Source organism: Panthera pardus, unplaced genomic scaffold (genome assembly GCF_024362965.1).
Source record: "Panthera pardus isolate Hobbes unplaced genomic scaffold, ASM2436296v1 HiC_scaffold_16, whole genome shotgun sequence".
Lineage (NCBI taxonomy): Eukaryota > Metazoa > Chordata > Mammalia > Carnivora > Felidae > Panthera > Panthera pardus.
In genome coordinates, this window is record NW_026526721.1 from 82,573,359 (window position 1) to 82,591,370 (window position 18,012).

An 18,012-nucleotide genomic window follows, 5' to 3' on the forward strand; every position below is an offset into this window, starting at 1 on the left:
ATAGTGGGAAGATGTTTTGTAGAATAGCCCTCAGGGAAGTGTTATATTATTACTATTTTTTTTAAGATTTTATTTTATTTATTTATTTGGGGGGCAGGGGGGATAGGTGGTGAGGGGCAGAGAGAGTGAGAGACAACCCAAGCAAGCTCCCCATTGTCATTGCAGAGCCCTACATGGGGCTTGAACCCACGAACCATGAGATCATGACCTGAGCCAAAATCAGGAGTTAGACGCTTAACTGAGCCACCCAAGTGCCCCTAAAAATTTTATTTTTAATCTGTACACCCAGTTTGGGGCTTGCATTTACAACCCTGAGATCAAGAGTTACACGCCTCACCAACTGAGCCAGCCAGGTGCCCTGGAGTTTTTTGTTCGTTTGTTTTTGTTCTTAATGTTTTTATTTTATTTTTGAGAGAGAGAGGGAGAGAGTAAGTGGGGGAGGGGCAGAGAGAGAGGGAGACATAGAATTCGAAGCAGGCTCCAGGCTCTGAGCTGTCAGCATAGAGCCCGATGCAGGGCTTGAACCCATGAACCATGGTATCATGACCTGAGCCGAAGTTGGTGCTCAACTGACTGAGCTACCCCGGTGCCCCAGTTTTATTATTTTTAATAAGTGACTAAGAACCGAGAATTTTGGCTGAAGACAAATATAGTTAAAGTACCAGCCTCCCTTTGCTTTCCCACTGGTCTCCAGCCACACACAGGCTTGGTTCAACTTGGTTTTCTGCTTGGAACACTCTTCCCATCTCTTCCCCTTCTACTTCGCCAGCGCCTGGTGACCCTTCCATGCAAAACTTGATGTCATTACGAACCCTGAGCTGAGCTTCTATCGGCTCTCCCTTCCATGTGTTGCCAGAGCATGCCCTGCTTCATCATCATGGCTGATCGTGTTTTGTTGTTACTTTTTCTCTGTAAGCTCCATTAAGGAAGGAATGTGGGTTTTGTTCCTTTCTGTACCCCCAACATTTACATAGTGCCTGGTGCAAAGTAGGCCTCAAGTATTTGGGTGAATGATTATTGTGAGACTTAATATTAACTAGGGATTATGACCTAATTTTTCAAGTATTCTACCATTTAGAGGAAGTGGGAATATGTCTAACATTAAGAGTTTAAATTAGCATTATTTATCAAGATATTTCATAGCCATTATACATTTAAATTATGAAGATTATGTAGCAACCTGGAAAAACACATGATTAAAATAAAAAATACAGCCAGGAGCACCTGGGTGGCTCAGTTGGTTAAGCGTCCCGCTCTTGACTTTGGCTTAGGTCATGATCTCACGGTTTGTGAGTTCGATCCCTGCGTCAAGTTCCACGCTGATAGTGTGGAGCCTGCTTGGGATTCTCATATTCTCTCTCTCTCTCTTTCTCTCTCTTTCTCTCTCTTTCTCTCTCTTTCTCTCTCTCTCTTCTCTCTCTTTCTCTCTCTTTCTCTCTCTTTCTCTCTCTTTCTCTCTCTTTCTCTCTCTCTTTCTCTCTCTCTTTCTCTCTCTTTCCCTCTCTCTCTCTCTCTTTCTCTCTCTCTCTCTTCTCTCTTTCTCTCTCTTTCTCTCTCTCTCTCTTCTCTCTCTCTCTCTCTCTCTTACTCTCTCTCTCTCTCTCTGCCCTTCTCTCACTGTCCCTCTCAAAATAAATAAATAAAACTTAAATTATCATTATAATTTCAGTTATAATAAATGGATGATTGATTGTAAGGTTGTGACAATGTAGACTTTTTTTCATGTTTGTTTATTTTGGAAGAGAAGGAGAGAGATAATTCCAAGCAGGCTCTGCACTGCCAGCGCAGAGCCCAACATGGGGCTCGAACCCACAAACCATGAGATCATGACATGAGCTGAAATCAAGAGTCAGACACTTAATTGACAGTCATCCAGTCACCCCTAGATTTTTTTTTTTTTTTTAAGTAAGTTCTAGGCCCCACGTGGGGCTTGAAATCATAACCCCAAGATCAAGAGTTGCACGCTTTACCAACTGGCCAGCCAGCCACCCTGACATTTAGGTTTTTATTGCCTCATCTGAGGCTGTTGGAGGAAGCGCTTCTAAGGCAGGTGCATGTGTGTCCCTGGAAGGATGCTGTGGGGGGTGGGTCATGCAGAGCCATGGGACAAACACGGCATGCTTTCCTGGAGCAGAACATTTGCTCAAAGGTTTTAAAGAAAACGCTTAGTTTTATTGTGAAGTAGGATGGAAATTTCATGTGAATTTATTTATTTATTTATTTATTTATTTATTTATTTGTAAACAGAAAGCATTCTACTTGGAAGAAATTCCACACGTCTGGGTTTCTTTGGGCAAATTCATGCACACACTGGTTGAAATGGCTTTGCTTTGTGGGAATTTGAGAATTTCTTTTATAGTTATTAAATGATGCATAATCATGCTTAACATTGTCCCTGAAGTTCATTAAGCACTCACATGCTGTTTGCTACACACCTTGTTCTTTCCAGGTTAACTGTGTAATGGACTGGAGCCCTTTTGCCTGATACTTTGTATCTTAGTAACTAAAAAACTTTTAAGCTTTGTGCTAACCTAGAAATGTGTGGCTTATAAACTTTCTGGAAAAAGTATTGCTACTTCAGATTGTAGTCACTAAACGGTTGCACATTCAGAGTTTGACCTTTTCACGTGTGTTCATTTGCAGTCAGGCGCTATCATGACCGTCCTTGCTGCTGTGTGCACAAAGATCCCAGAAGGGAGGCTCGCCATTATCTTCCTTCCAATGTTCACATTCACAGCAGGGAATGTGAGTATTTTTATGAATTGAAGTGCTGGGGACAGTGGTGATATTTTTACATTCGTTGAATTCTTGCCCTTAAATTAGAAATGTCAATGCTGGAGGAATCAAAGTTGTACCAGTTCTGTTCTCTTTTGCTGACTTTCAGGCCCTAAAAGCCATTATTGCCATGGATACAGCAGGAATGATCCTGGGATGGAAATTTTTTGATCATGCAGCACATCTTGGGGGAGCTCTCTTTGGAATGTAAGTTTGAATATAACTGATCGCTACACTGCCTTCTTAGGTGCTCTCCATCCCCTCACCTTAGGAAGGCAGAGCAAGGCAGTTAACTGTGTGAGGGAAGCCGGAGGAGGTAGGGTTAGGAGGGTGAGAAAACTTCAACGTGCTTTGCTTCGGCCTTGCCCACTTTCACCATGTGAGGTGGGAGGAGAGAGGATCGGTCCTGCCCCAGCCTTAGTTGTTGGTAGAGAGACTATGCCTTTACTCTGCCCTTAACCTCAGTTTAGGATTGAGGTGAGCGGTCAGGATTCCTCGTGAGCGGTCAGGATGCCTAGCCCTGCTTGGAGACCGTTTCCCAGCCCCTGGTGTGTGCTGTCCTCTTCTTTCCCTGCTCTCAGGCCTCCTCTCTCCTGCCACCACTCACACCTGCCTGTCGTCGGTGCTGGGCAGACAGAGAATGGACACTCTGCCTGTGGCAAGTGTGTAGGTGTGTGCTGTTTGAATTAGTAGAGGCTGGGGATCATAAGCCAGTGTTGACCACTTACTGGGCACCTTCTTCATGGCAGGCTCTGAGCTAGTGGTTTACATTCCACTGTTATTCCTTCCATTTTACTGATGGGACACAGGCCGGAAGTGATCTTCCCGTGGTCAAACAGCTGGGAGCAGAGCAAAGATTTAAACCCAGATCCAAAGCCCTTCCCGCCCCCGTCACACCAGATTGAGTACAGTAACATTGTGTTCACAAGATCTTCCATTTCTGCTTCAGACCACAGACTTTTGCCTAAAACATAGTAGTGCTGGAGTGACTGTCGCAGAAATTGCTCAGAACTCCTGGGGCCCATCTGACCATGAGAGTAATTGTCTATCTGATACAGTGGCTCCCCTGATAGACTATCTTTTCCTGCATAAATGTTGCCTTTTGCCCTTACTTGATTTTTATTTTCTTTCATGACAATAGAAAACTGAAGTTTTTAGATTTAAAAAAAAAAAAAAAGAAAAAGAAAGAAAAATCTATTCTAAGTGGAGAAGTTTTGCCCAGTAGGCGGTGGAACTAAATGCCATTATGCCATTTATAATTTTCAGTGATGATTAAAGAATAGCATATGTGAGTTCTAGCTTTAACAGCAGCACATTATAAATAGTAGAAACTGACCTGGTATTACAGTATGAGAAACATAAAGACTTACGAAAAAGAGTTCTGTTTTATGAACTCTAAATTTATCTCTCTGGATCCTCCCATGTATACTTAAAGGATCTTCTCCCCAGCAGGTTTTTATTCTTCTGAACTATAATTAGATGACCTTTTCCGTTCTGAAAATAATTGGATCAAATGTATTTTAAAGTCCATGATCTGAAAGGCAAAGGAATCCTTTCTCTTTGCTGTTTCTAATTTCAACTCCTTTCATTTACTAGATCTCAGTCCTATCCAAAATTCATCTTTTCTAACATCTTTAATTAGACTTATAAAGCAAAAGATTTAGAAATCCTTAATAATGGTAAAGATTCCATTAGTTTCATCCTGCATGTTTCCTTGACTCTGTGTCCCTCACCAGGTATTAAGGTCTTCACCTCGTACTTTTATAATAATAAGAGCCAACATCCATTGGCTATTTGCTGTGAGCCGAAACCTAAGGCCTGACTTAATACTCTTAAGTCCTGTGAGGTATTCCATTTTATAGAAGGGAAACTGCTTTGAAGAAAGGAACTGTTGGAGGTCACACAGCTGGTCCTTGAAGAGTGGAGTTTCAGAGTGAACACTAGGTTGTGAGGCTGCCGCAAAACAGGGGGAAAAAACCCAAAAACTTAGAAATTAGTCATTTTAAAGTGTTTTCCTAATTTTAATTTAGCCAAATGACCTATTTGAATTTCTAAGTATGATTGGAATAGTTTACCTGTAACATTAAAGTATTTAACTCTCTGCTTGAAATAAGTGGGTTACAGAGATTTGGGAAGACATTTTATTAATGGAGCGTTCCTGACAAATGATTCATTTCTTGCAAGAGTTTTACGATTGCATTTGAATCTTAGGTAATCCTTTTTCTGTTGTTCTAAGTTCCACACAGAATTTGACTAAGTCTGAAAGAATTTTGTAACATTCCTGTTACATGTCTTTTTTTTTGTTTTTCAAAATTCTAATGGTGACTATTTTCATGTTCGTATTTTAACTATATTTAGTGAATATTAAGATTCAAGTACTGTATGGTAAACATACTCAGAACATTAAAAAAAATCAAAACATTAAACTGCTATTCTGATACTAATCTAAGCCATTTAAATAGAGCATTTTTTTTAGTCATTTGTCTGGGGAGATGCAAAGATCAACACAGTCTGGTCTCTGCCTCAGGGAACATGAAATCTGTTTGGGTAAAACAGGGCAGAAATAAAGGCTTCAGTCATAGTAGCTTTCAATAACAGCCATTCCACATCAACCCCACCTCCTCCAGGAGGCCCCCTCAGCCTTCCCCTAGCCCAGGAGAAGAGGAGGTAGATGCCCCTGAGTTAGGCTTGCAGCCTGTGCTTCCCTCTCAGGTAGAGCTCCTGGTCTTGTAGTACCTAGGCCCATGGGCGTTTAAAGTCAGGCCCTTTTCATTGGTCACTGAACTGTGTGTGCTTGAACTTACAGCAGGTGCTCCCTAGACTCCCCAGCAGTGGTCTGGGTATAGCTTTCAGAGGCAGATTTAGGTTCTCGTCTTCGTTCTGTTGATTCCTAGTTGTGCGGCCTGGGCAAGTTACATTACTAAACCTGTTGGTGCCTTAGCTCATTGCTTCTGGCTGCTGTGTAGGCAGTTTTTAACAGCAGAATGGGGATTGGAGCTATATTTTAAAAGGTGGGAAGAATTTGGATTAGCAGATGACCCTTTGTGTAGCCAGATGGAAGATGATGAGAAACATTTAAACTATTAAAGCCATCATTAGTGAACTGTAATTCTGACATTTCATACACTTCATGTAGAAAAAAGAGTCCAGGCTTAGAATCTGTGTGACCTTCAGGTGAGTCCTTGATCAACCACTTAAAAGCTGTTAGCCCCTGAACCAATTGCTTTTTCTGAAAGGAGGTGAGGCTTCATTGCAGTGGTGAATCAAAGGTAGTGTGTCACACACGGCCCCATCCCACTTCGACCTTTTACATATTCCATATTAAAGATAAATCATTGATCTCCATCAAATAAATTCATCAGCTATTTTAATAAGCAAGATAGTAAATGATAGTGGCATTCAGTTTTATATGTCAACTTGATGTCGTCATTATACTTAACATTTGTATGTCCTACTGTTTGAATGTTGAAACTGGTTTGTTTTTCTTTTCCCCAGATGGTATATTACTTATGGTCATGAACTCATTTGGAAGAACAGAGAGCCTCTAGTGAAAATTTGGCATGAAATGAGGACTAACGGCCCCAAAAAAGGAGGTGGCTCCAAGTAAAACTGGGGTTGGATGATCCTGGTGCATGTGGCCCATGCCGCCTGGAGAGCCCCAGGAATACGTTGGCCCTGGAGTGACCACATCTTTGCTCCTGCCTGGAAGACACCCAGCATCTAGCTTTCCCAGTATTTTAAACTGTCCTCAGCACATGTCTTACTAGAAAGTGAATTATGACAAAGTTGTGAAATAAAGGTTTATATCTCTAGTTTGTAAACAGAGGGTGTGTGTCCCTTTAGAAGAGTACTCATGGTGTCCTGGAATCTTTGCTGTTAGTTGTTACAGTTGACATAGTTTAAGCCGTGGACTTGGCAGGAGTGCACAGGGAAAGACATGATATTCACAAATGCAGGTGTTTGTGCTTTGGCCTTCTTGCATTTCTGCTTACTCACCTACCCCTTTCTTTGGTTGGTCTACAGGTTTAAAAAAAAAAAAAAATGTTAAGAGTATCTCCTGTCTGGCTTGGTCTGAAACAACAGCTGTAGTATTTTCTACATTTTCCCAAGAAAGGTAATGTTTTCTGGCAGTGAGTGGCATATACAAAAAGCTATTTTTAGGCTTTGCTTTCTAGGTTAAAATTGTAGCTAAATTAAGAGTTAGAAGGAACTATCACGGATAACCCAGACTTGAATTTGAGCCTGACTGCATCTTACATTTGAAAACGTACACTCTTGAACTGAAGCATCTTACTGAAATAGACAGTGGTCATTGTAACAGCTTCACTATAGCAGAACTCTTGTTGCCCTCGTGATTGAAAATTACTTCTAAGAAATGCCTTTTGAATTTAAAAGTATTTGTTGAGAAGATTTACAGGAGAGTTTTCAGTCTTTCAGTGGCCTTGAAAGGTAATGCAAGATCTTGCACCTTGCATGGGAGAGGAGCACAGCCATCTGTATTGTGTGGTGCTGGGCATGGAGCATTGGGCTGTAGGGAAAGGAGTGAGTCGTGCCACCTCACGTGGTGTTGAGAGCTGAATGGCAGTATGTGCCTGCACATAGGAATTGTCCAGGATTGGGCGATTCTTTATATTTTTCCCCCAGATTCTTCTCTAGTATGAAGTGCCGCTTTTTACCAGGCAGAAAGGATTCTATTCTAAACTAATATCACATCCAGGAGAGAGTTGTTTTTTAACCCAACCCTCACTTTGCCAGGAAGGAACCGGGGTGGCTGCGTGTGGGAACTGCTCAGGGTCACACTGCTGTGCTTTGACATTTCTGACTACATTATGCTAACAACCCTGTGACATACAGATGAGGCAAGAAGCATTTTTCAGAGTTGGGATGGGAGGCTGAGATCACATGGACATTCCATATGGAGTCCACAGTGAAATTTATGTCTTGCTGTGGGAAGGCTAGGAGCACAGGCCATGAAGACATGTCTCTTCCTGCTTTGTGTTGGTTAGGGAAGGAACACTGAGAAGGTCAAGTCCCTTAAATCACTTCTCTGTCCATAACATACCTCAGTGCTGGAGGCTTTGAACAGCCCAAGTGCCATTTTCTCCGTGAATGGCATTGTGAAGGGTCAGAGCCCAGCTCTGGAAGCCCCAGCCTTACTGTCTACAGCTTTGGCGGTGGTCCCTGCTCTTTACCCACTAGGGTGTTTGCTCACTTTGGCTTCTCTGCTGACGTGTGAGCACCCGAAGGCTGTGCTCCACCTGGCTCCTGTGCCTCTCAGGCCGTGTCGCCTCTACTGGTCTGGTAAGTGTCGTGTCCCTAGGAATGCAGCTCTCCTCTCCCTGCACTTCCCCTGGCTTCAGTTTTCTTCATGAGCATGTCTTCTGAGCTCCAGGCCCACAGACCACCTCCGTCCTCAGTATGTGCATCTTCTGCGTGCCAGGTATGGTTTCAGGTGCCGAGACCCCACTGCACAGGCTGGCACCTCAAATATCACTCCTGGCTTTAAGGGGCAGTCTCACCAACTGGAAGCCAGAGACAGAGCCATTCTAGATTTCCTTCCCTCATCTCTTATTTCTAGAATCCAATGCCCCTTCCATTTCCAGTGCCTGTGCCTTATTAGTTCAGTCCCTTGTCTCTAACCTGGACTGTTGAGACTGTTCTCCAGCTGGTCTCTAAAATTTCCTTGTGTGTCTCCATCTGGCCACATAGTGCTAAAACACTTCTGTCCTTCCCTTGTGTCCCCCGTGAAAAGCTTTAAGTATGGCTCCTGAGGCTTGCCCGGTCCCATCTCTCTGCCTTTTGCTGAACCTCCCGACCCCCTACCCTGCATTTCCACCCTGACCCAGGGCCCCTCATTACAGGTGGCGAGGCCAGCCTCCCCACCCTCTTTCCACTTGCCTTAATCCAGTTCTGTTGTTGCCCTACTACACTAAATCTTCTGGGGGCCCCCAGCATTATTCCAGGCGCATAGAAATGCTCTTGGTTGGTTGATGAATGAAGAAATAGAAGAGCTGCCTTTTTTTTTTTTTTTTTTCTTTTTCCTGCAGGACGGAATACTGTAGTCACCAAATGTCCCCACTGCCTAACCCTGGGCCCTGGAGCACAGAGGTCACACAAAGACAGCTTACCCCACCCAGGGAGAGCAGGTGTGTAACCTCCCAGTGTCTCCAGTGTGTTTCTCTTCTCTTGGGTCATGGCCTGGTAGGGCAGCTGCCCTGTCACCTGCTGTGACTGGAAGCTTAGAGAGGCGATGGTTTGGGAGAGGAGTCCTGACTGGTCAGGGCTGTACTGCAGTTCTCTTTTCTAAGGTGCAGACTGGATACTGTCCAAGTATATGCTTGAGATGGAGCTGTGGGTAATTTCATGCTTTCAGTAGCTTAATTAGTCATTGCTCTGCAGTGCACGTTGAGGTCACAGGTCAAATGCTCAGGAAGTCTATTGTGTGGCCAGGGAGTTCGTTCTGATGACCTGTCATGCTTTAAACAGGCTGACCTTTCGCCTGAAGGATTACCCAAACTTTGCTCTGCAATAAAAAAAGAATGCCTGCAGGAGGGAAGAGAATTTTTAAAGCACAATGATCAAAGATTTGTCGGCAGCTTTATAACACTAAACCCTCTGTTGCCGTGCTTTAAAATTAGGAATTTTAAAACCCAGGGAAAGGGTTTAAAACCCAATTGAGGGCTAATGCCAGTTCTCAATGAAAATTGAATTGGTTGTTACAAATTTAGCACCGTAAAGGCAAACAGTGACTCACTGGCCGATTCAAACACGTGTTCTCTGGGAAGCATGGCCCCACGTCTGCCCTGTGATCCCCGCATCGTGGCACCTCGGTTCTGTGCGCCGCCCGCAACTCCCCGCGGAGCAGTCGAGCGCAAATGCAGGACCGCCACCCTGGCAGGTGCGGACTGCGGTCAGCAAGGCATCAAGGCATCGTTGCCACCCAGCCCTCGCTCTCTGTGAAGCCAGGTCCGATTTAGAAGACAGCGTTAAAGGGAACTTGATTAAATTATGAGACCTTCAAGTTGGACGCTGGTAAATTCCTCCAGGCAGTTTCGGTTGCCTCCGCTCTCCCTTAACCCCCTCCCCGTCTCTGCGCCCATCCGGCCGTGCTCTTCCGCGGCTGTAGCCCAGGCCAAGCGCTGTCGCCGAGCCCTCCACCCTCCCCGGACGGCCACCCCCAGGCCAGGGGGCGGCGCTGCGGCGGCGCGGGGAGGGCCGCGGGGGCGGGGACGCCGGGCGGGGGCGGTGCGGCCGGGAGCGCGGGGAGCCGAGCGGCGGGCACCGGGGCCGGCATGGCGTGGCCCTGCATCAGCCGCCTCTGCTGCCTGGCGCGGCGCTGGAACCAGCTGGACCGCTCCGACGTGGCGGTGCCGCTGACCCTGCACAACTACTCGGACCTTGAGAGCGAGGAGCCGGGCCCGGGCGGCGGCGCCGCGCGCAGGGGCCCGTCCCCTGCAGGCGCCCGGGACCCTGGCCGGGACGTGCCACTCACTCAGTACCAGCGGGACTTCGGTGTGTGGACGCCCGCGGGGCCCAGGGATGCGCCGCAGGGGCGGGGGCCCGGTGCGAGCGGCCGTAGGAGCAAGCCCCCCACGGCCCCCAGCCGGGGCGTCTACGTGCTCCCCATCGGCGACGCGGACGCGGCTGCAGCGGTGACCACGTCGTACAGGTATGGGGCTGCAGGCAGGGGAGTGCTTGGAGTCGGGACCTGGCGGTGGGAGGAAACAAGCCGAGAGCCTTGAGGACCACGTTGGGTGGGAGGGAGGAGGCGCCTGGAGCCCCCATCGCACACCACTCCGGGAGGCGGCCTCGGAGGCCATCCCCTTTGGTCCCAGAGCACGGGAGGCGTCGCCTTTGCTGCTCCCTGACCAGCCTGAGTGAATGAGCGAGCATCTCTGCTGACAGGGAGCTCACTACCTCGCTCACAGCCCGCTCTCCTCTCGGGCAGCCCTGTCAGAAATACCTGCCTTTGACTGAGTTAAAATCTGCTTTAAGTTTCACCAAGTGGGCCTAACCATAGGCAGGGGGCGTGCAGGCCAACTGCGTGAGCTCCCTCTGGCCAATGTACTGTGGACTTTCTGGTGGTGAGGACCACACGGAGCTCCCAGTAGGTGGTCCCCGGGATCTCATTGAGTGCCCGAGAGCCAGTGACTTGGCCTTCGCTGAGGACAGATCTGTGGGTCCACCCTGCCCCCACCTTAGCTCTGCCCCTGGACAACTGAGGGCTTCCTTTTTTCTCTTATTTCAAAAGTAACATAAACTCAACATAGAAAAATTGGAAATTATAGACATTACAACAAGTTAATATTCCCTTAATCCTACCCAAACTGGTAGTTCTTTCTAATCCTTAACATTTGAGTGTATATCCATTTGTAATTCTTCTATGGTTAGATCCTTACTGTACACATTTTTCCATCTATTTTGGGTGTCTGTGCATGTTACTAGATGTTCTTTTACAACGTGAATTTAATCGATGTGCAGTATCTTATCCTAGGGATATACTATCCACGCATTGATATGTCCAGTTATTAATCTGCCGTCGTATCATTGAATATCTGGGATGTTTCTAATTTGGGACCATAAAAACCCTTTCTTTGATCCAGTACTTCATTTCCAGGAGTTTTCCATACAAGTATCCTTGAAGGTGGGGTGGGAGCTAAGGAGTATAAGGTATGTTGCAACATTGTACCCCGGAAGATAGAAACAGTCCCACTGCCCTACTGATGTAGGGGCTGGTTAATTATAGTCCAGAGGATGGGCTACTGGGAGGCCTAGAATGTACTGATAGCAGAAGATCTTGGATGGGTATGTGTCAAAAACAAAAACAAAAACAAAAACAAACAAACAAACAAACAAAAAACCCAAAAAACAAAACAAAAAAACCCCAGAGTAGTGTGCTTCTTATTTGTGTTTTTAAAAAGGGTATTGATATACACTTATCTGCTCAAATAAGCATAGGTTATCTCTGGATGGATATGTGAAAAAACAGGAATCTTTGGGGAGAGGCAGAGTGGGGAGAAGGAAGGGATGTTGCCAGGGTTGGAAGGGCACTGAGTGACTTTTCATTCTCTGAAGAACTGTTTATTTTTAAACATGTACACATACTACCTTTTAAAAAAGTTTTTTAGAGGAAAAAATAACTTCTGTGATAAGCATCCTTATAGCTGTCTTTACTCTTATCAATTTCATTAGTATAAACAGAATTAAAGGGACAAAAAGGTATGAACTTTCTCCCTTAGTCTGTTGTTGATTTTGAGAGGGAGACAGAGTGAGTGGTGGAGAGGCAGAGAGGAAGAGAGAGAATCCCAAGCAGGCTCCATGCTGTCAGCACAGAGCCTGATGCGCGGCTTGAACCCACAAACTGAGATCATGACCTGAGCTGATGCCAAGAGCCAGGCACTTAACCGACTGAGCCATCCAGGCACCCCAGTTTTATTATTTTTAAAATCAAAGGTGTTAAGGTAGAATTTCCATACAGTAATTTTCAAGATATGTAGAACATTCTATCTCCCCAGAGGTTCCTTCCTGGGCGTGCAGTTTTTCGGGAACTTCATAGGGGAATGGTAGTTGCAGGATGGGTCTTGCATTCACTGATGCATGCTCTAGCCAAGCTGCCGAAATTCACAGGGGAATGTCAGGGCAAACACGGAGTCCAGCTCAGGCCCTAGCCAGGCTGTGGATGGTTCTGACTGCTGTGTGCCAGGCCCGGCTGGAGGGGCCTGGATGGTGAGAGGTCTAGAAGGCCAGAGGGCCTGGGTGTGCACCCCTTCAAATGGCTGATGTTCCAGACCTGGAGCAGGACCCGGGGCAGAGCCCGTGGGGAGCTAGCTTCAGCTCAGGGAAAGGAAGAGCTTTCTAATAATTCGCATGGAAGGAGGGTGGTGTGAACTGCCTCAGGTGTGCTGAGCTCCTCCTCACTGGGAATGTTCAGGCAAAGATTGGGCTTTTAGAAGCGGCCCCTCACTTGTCTTAAGCAGATGGTGGGTTTGGACGTCTTGCTGGGTCTTCCCAGCTCCAGTAACGCCAAAGGTACCAGTCGTTATTCTCTGCTTAGCACGTACCAGGCACCAGGCTCAGGACCTCCTCCCATAGATTATCTCCCCAAGACCTCACTCCCCAGATGTTGCCGCCTCTGAGCCCCTTAGTTTCTTGAGGTGTCCTGCAGTGGTGGAAAGGTACTGCCCAGAGTTGGGACTCACTGGAGCTCTGGTTTCCTGGGGTATACACTTGGCGGGTCACTTGGTCTCTCTGACCCTTTCCTTGTTTGTAAAACAGAAACAGCCAGAGCTTGGCTCCCTAGGCCCCCATATCCCAACTCTGGCCAAGACCCACGACCACTGCTGAACTTGGTTTCCCCCAACACCATGCCAGCTGACCTCTGGGACCCCTCACCTCCCCACTCTAGGGCTTGACGTGTGCAACTCCATCCTGACTCTTCCTCGTAAGATGCATGTTATCTGAGCAAACGGTTTGAGGAAATTCAGTAGGAAAAGTAACAGATCCAGGGAATCCAAAATACCAGAATATTTGTGGCCACTCACCAGCCCCTGCTGCTCCTGTGAAAGCTATCTGCTTCACTTGCTTGGTCAGATGGGTGCAGGGGATCTTGCTCTCACGACCAGCCTGGGTCTCTCCTGAGAAGTTCCCAGAGCCTCCCCTCTGGAATTCTCTAGGTGCCATTGGCACCTTTGGCCCAGGTTCTAGCTCCACCCACTCCAGAGACCTCTTTCCTCAGTCATCCTCCTTTATCCTTTCTCGGTGAGTCAAAGGGCCAACCATTGAAGTGCCCAGCACGAATAACCTTGTACAAGTGGATCAGTAGCCTTTTTCATGAGGAAACTGAGGATCAGAGGAACGAATGGCCTTGAAGCCCTGTTGGGCTGAGAACTCAGGGCTCTCGGTGTTGCCACAGGTGGCCCCTGACCCTCAATGGGACAGCCACCCCCAGGGTCCAGCTGAGGCCCAAACGAGCTGGATGGGAACGGAGCCTGGTCAGGGGAGGCGCATGGTGTATGTGGCTGTGTTCTTATTCTTTGCCAGAGCCATTTCTGCCTGCCTTCTTTCCCAGGCAGTCACCCGGTTTCTGAGGTCCCTTCTCCATCCCACTGCAGTCTTTTCTCACTGGTCTCCAGCACCAGCCTTGCCCCAGGAGCAGCCATGGGCATCACTCTCACTCCTGGCTCTGGTCACTTTCCATGTTGGGACCCCTGCAGCCACCGTGGGGTGGCAGGCTTAGGCTGCCAGGCCCAAGGCTCAGCTCAGTTTGGGGACAGAAGGGCACGCCCAGGGGAGGACCCGTTTCCGCAGGAGAAACAGAATGGCAGATGGCTCAGGCAGCTGGTCTTTGGAACCTTGCAGCTTCAGAAGCCAAAGTGATGTGATAGGACCCTGGCCCCACTTGCCTCCTGGCACCCCCAAGTGCTGACTGTGGCCAGGCGCAGCTGCTCCCTCCATGAGCGGCCTGCCCAGTGGTGCCCAGCTGTGCCACTGCCACCAAGGAGAAGAGGCAGCTTTGTTGACTTCTGGGCCTGAAACCCAGCCAGGGCTGTGGGTGGGATGGGACAAGAATGGACCCAGCCCACATGTGGGTGCTGCCCCTGGCCAGCTGGACTCTCTCCTATAGAACATTGCCTTGGCCAGGTGTGCCTATGGACACAGGAGGTCTCTGCCTTCTTGAGCTTTCTAGCAGGGGAGCTGATAGAATTAAAGGAAAGAGGGCTTTTTTGTGTGCGGAGGAATTGAGGAATTAAATCTTTATCAAAAAATGGACTCCGGGAACATGGAGCTAATCTGTGCCTGCCTTGTCGCTTCTGTCCCGGGAGCCGCCCCCCCAACCTCCCCACCACCTTCCTTCCCGTACCCAGGCAGATGTACCCATGTGCACGGTGCCATGCAAGAGCCAGACCGGCTTGTAGTTTTTTGAGTCACCCCTCCAATCTGTCCTGTCTTTGTAGGAGTTAATAAGACAAATTATTAAAACATAAACATGATACTCTTGTTTTTCCTTCTCAGTTGGAACCAGGTATGGAAGACTTTTGCTGCACTGGGTGCCGTCTAGGCTGGCATCCTGTGGATGTAAAGGCCACCAGTGAGCTGGGGACTGACCATCATAGGTTCTGGGTGGCTTGGAGACAAAACAGGAAGCACTGAAGGAAGGGCTGGGATGTGGTTTCTGATGCCCAGCACCTACTAGGTGCTTGCGTCTGGATCCAAAGCAGGATTTTAGCAGTGGAGGTTGGCCAGGGCATTCCAGGAAGCACGGGGCAATGGCAGTGGCCCCTGAAGAGTCAGGAGGGATGACTGACATTGTGCAAGGGGAGTCCGTGTTCTCTGTTGCAGACAGGAATTCCAGGCTTGGACTGGAGTGAAGCCGTCGAGATCCACAAAGGCAAAACCCGCCACGGTCCTCACAACCCACAGCTCCGGCTGGGACGGCAGCCCTGGGGTCAGCTTTCAGGTCAGGCTGAAACTGGTGCTGTGGGGCAAGGGGCTGGGCTCCCGGCTGCACCGGGTGTGGGAACAGAGGCCTTTTCCCCAGGCTAGGGACTGAGATTGGATGGTGCAAAATGTCATTATAGCCACGGACAGCACTGAGCACTCAGTCATCCCCCAACAGAGAACCAAGATGGTCCTTTGTTGCCAGCCAGGTGGGCATCTCCTTACTGCTGGCTTGAGTGTCCCCTCCCCTCCTAAATCCATGTTACCCATTACCAGTGAGGACTAGCAATGAGCCTTCCAAGTCCCTAGCGTTTGTGTGAGAGGAGATGGGAGGGAGGTGATTCAGGCCTCAGCAGAATGGAAAGTCCTTGCCCCCTGCATATGTTTCCCCTTGGACCCTTTAGGTCAGCAGTCTCAACTCTTGGAGGACAGGAGGAGGGAATTTTCTTCCTGGAGCTGGGGGAAGAGGGAAAGTTGATGGAGAGGCACACTGATATGGGGCCACATTTCATTTTTCAGGCTACTGAGGGGAGGAAGAAGTTCACCCCTAACCCATCAGCCATCTTTCATGCTCCTGCTCCCCGGATCCTCAACGTGTGACTGCCACCAAGGAAGAGTGCCATGGTGGAGTCGGAACACACTGCTGCTGAGATGGGGAATGGGGTGAGATCTTGGGACTGGTCCCCTGCTGTCCCAGGGGAAAGGCCTGTCTTTTGCTGCGGGCACCACTCTCCCCCACTGCCACCCGGACTGTGGGCCTGGTGCAGAGCAGAGGCGCAGATGGACATGGCCCCACACAGCTGGGCTCTGGGCCTCAACCATCCTCTTGTTCCTCAAGACGAGTATAGAAGGCTTCAGATCTTTTTTAAATTGCCTCTTTTGGCCACCCTTCCGTTTTTAAATCTGAAGAACTTAAGGATCAATTCTGCTGTGAACTGAATTGGTCCACGAGGGCTGAGGACTAGGGACAGAACAGTTGCTCGAAAGAAACCAGTAAGGTCCACCTTCTTGTTTTCCCAGGCTGCATGGTAACTTTGTAACCTATGGCCACCCACAGTACTGTCCTTGGATATTCCTACAAATGGCCCCACCATTCAGGTTGTAGAAGAAATCTTAGGTAATCACCTGCATGTGACTCATGATGATGCTGAGTAACCAGGATGACATTTCCAAAAGGTACAGAGTATCAATTATATGGTTTCAATTTCAAAGACATAATTTAGGGCCAAGATGACCTTTACATTTTAACAAAAGGTTTCTTGTGCTGAGTGCTTTAAGTACTGAATGAATGACATTTACCTTGGGGCTTCTGAGCCCCATAGTTTATTACTAATTCCAGTTTTTTCCCTTAACAGTGGACTAGAAGGGAACATGGTACACACCTGCTAAGCACTGGGAGCTTTTTGGGGTAAGAAGTGTCATTAGCCTTACTCCCTGAAAGACTTTAGAGTGTCATCTCTACCAGCCCCTGGACTCCCACCCTGCTCTCTCAGTCACAGGGAGCTGTGAGGAAGCAGCTGTTGTCTTTGGAAAGCTGCCTCCTTTCCCAGTAAGTCCCAGCCCATGTGGCCATAGCCACAGGGAGCCAGCCTGGCCCGGGTTTGCACAGCAGGTGGTCAAACCTTTGAAGGAGTTTCTGCCCCTTCTTATAGATTAGGGTGCACAAGGTAATGGCAGTTTTGGGTAAAGGAAACTCAAGGATTTCCCTTTGGATCTTTATCCCGCTCCAGCCCCAAGGGGCTCTGGCGAACATTTACTTAAGCAGCCCGCAGTGGCACTCAGGTTTCACAGCCCCTGAGAGCTGGAGGGAACCTAGTCCCTCAGAGGGGCTAGCTCTGGCTGGCACAGCCTTCCCTCAGTCCTGCAAAGGAGATGCTCTGAATCATCTTAAAGCCAGAACCCAAATCATATGCTTACACAAAGAGTTCCATTATTTCAGACTTCATTGGTTTGCATGTTAAAGGTTTCTGAGGGAAAAGAGACTGCCTGCTGCTGTGCATTCTGTGGGAAATGAACAGATTAACCGTACAATCCGATTTTACTAAAATGCGAAAATGCACTGTTACGGTTTGTTATTTCCTTAATTATAAACATGGAGCACCTTCTCATATGTCTTTATCCTCCTCTTGGTAATAAGGACTTTATCAACTACTGCTGGTTGACCCTTGGAGGCTTGCAAATCTTAGGGACTCCCCCTTGGGACTGCCCTCCACACTGGCATTGGATGCAGTACCTCACGGAGATCACCACCCTCCCTGCAGCCGAGCCCTGGTGCGGTACCTCAGCGGGGTAATGGGGGCCTGCCTCTGGAAAGCATAGTGCGTGCCCAAGGAACCTTTCTGGAATGTGCCAGGACAGCTTTTCACAAAACCCCCAATCCAATCATCGTCCTCACCATACTTCATTAGTAGGCGATCTGGGTTCTGAAGAAGGAACTTCCTCCACCCATGCTAGGTCTCAGTAAAGCCTGCCCTCATGTTACTGGAGTGGCCTTCCAAAGCACCTGAGACCGTAGTCTCAACTGTGTGGTGTCAACCCCCAACATATGTCCTACACATCTATATAAACTAAAGTAGAAAAATACATTGGAATACTAATGGTGGTTATCTTTGGGAAGGGGAATTATGGGTAACAAATTTTTTACACCTTGCTATATTTGCTAAAGTTTCTACATAAGCATTTTTGTATTAATTCTGTAAAGAGCAATGTTTTTAAAAATAAAAATTCAATCTGTTAGCTAATTTCAGCCAAAAGAGTTCAGAATCAATGATTCCATAACCAATGTTAGCACTGCCGGCA

General features: G+C 47.8%; 2 protein-coding genes across 3 annotated transcripts in view; both read left to right on the plus strand.

Annotated features, from left to right (window-relative positions):
- The window catches only part of PARL (presenilin associated rhomboid like), a 48,853-nt gene extending 42,257 nt beyond the window's left edge, over nucleotides 1-6,596 (plus strand). Inside the window, exons 8-10 of one of the 2 annotated variants that reach the window (XM_019463311.1) lie at nucleotides 2,644-2,745; nucleotides 2,885-2,982; nucleotides 6,271-6,596. In XM_019463311.1, the coding sequence (XP_019318856.1) occupies nucleotides 2,644-2,745; nucleotides 2,885-2,982; nucleotides 6,271-6,382 (312 nt within the window). In that variant the 3' untranslated portion in view covers nucleotides 6,383-6,596. The remainder of the gene's footprint in view (nucleotides 1-2,643; nucleotides 2,746-2,884; nucleotides 2,983-6,270) is intronic. The other variant, XM_019463312.2, reaches the window with a different exon arrangement.
- A 113-nt stretch (nucleotides 6,597-6,709) lies between these two features.
- MAP6D1 (MAP6 domain containing 1) lies at nucleotides 6,710-17,959 on the plus strand. The gene is made up of 3 exons (XM_019463314.2): nucleotides 6,710-10,444; nucleotides 15,115-15,232; nucleotides 15,733-17,959. Exons 1-3 carry the CDS (start codon nucleotides 10,068-10,070, stop codon nucleotides 15,811-15,813), a joined length of 576 nt encoding a protein of 191 aa, XP_019318859.1. The 5' UTR covers nucleotides 6,710-10,067; the 3' UTR covers nucleotides 15,814-17,959.
- Nucleotides 17,960-18,012: the final 53 nt, after the last annotated feature.

Coding starts and splice junctions, on each gene's coding strand:
- MAP6D1 (XM_019463314.2), top strand. CDS start 10,068: ATGGCGTGGCCCTGCATCAGCCGCCTCTGCTGCCTGGCGCGGCGCTGG. Junction 10,445..15,114: donor GCGGTGACCACGTCGTACAG/GTATGGGGCTGC, acceptor TCTCTGTTGCAG/ACAGGAATTCCAGGCTTGGA. Junction 15,233..15,732: donor GCCCTGGGGTCAGCTTTCAG/GTCAGGCTGAAA, acceptor TTCATTTTTCAG/GCTACTGAGGGGAGGAAGAA.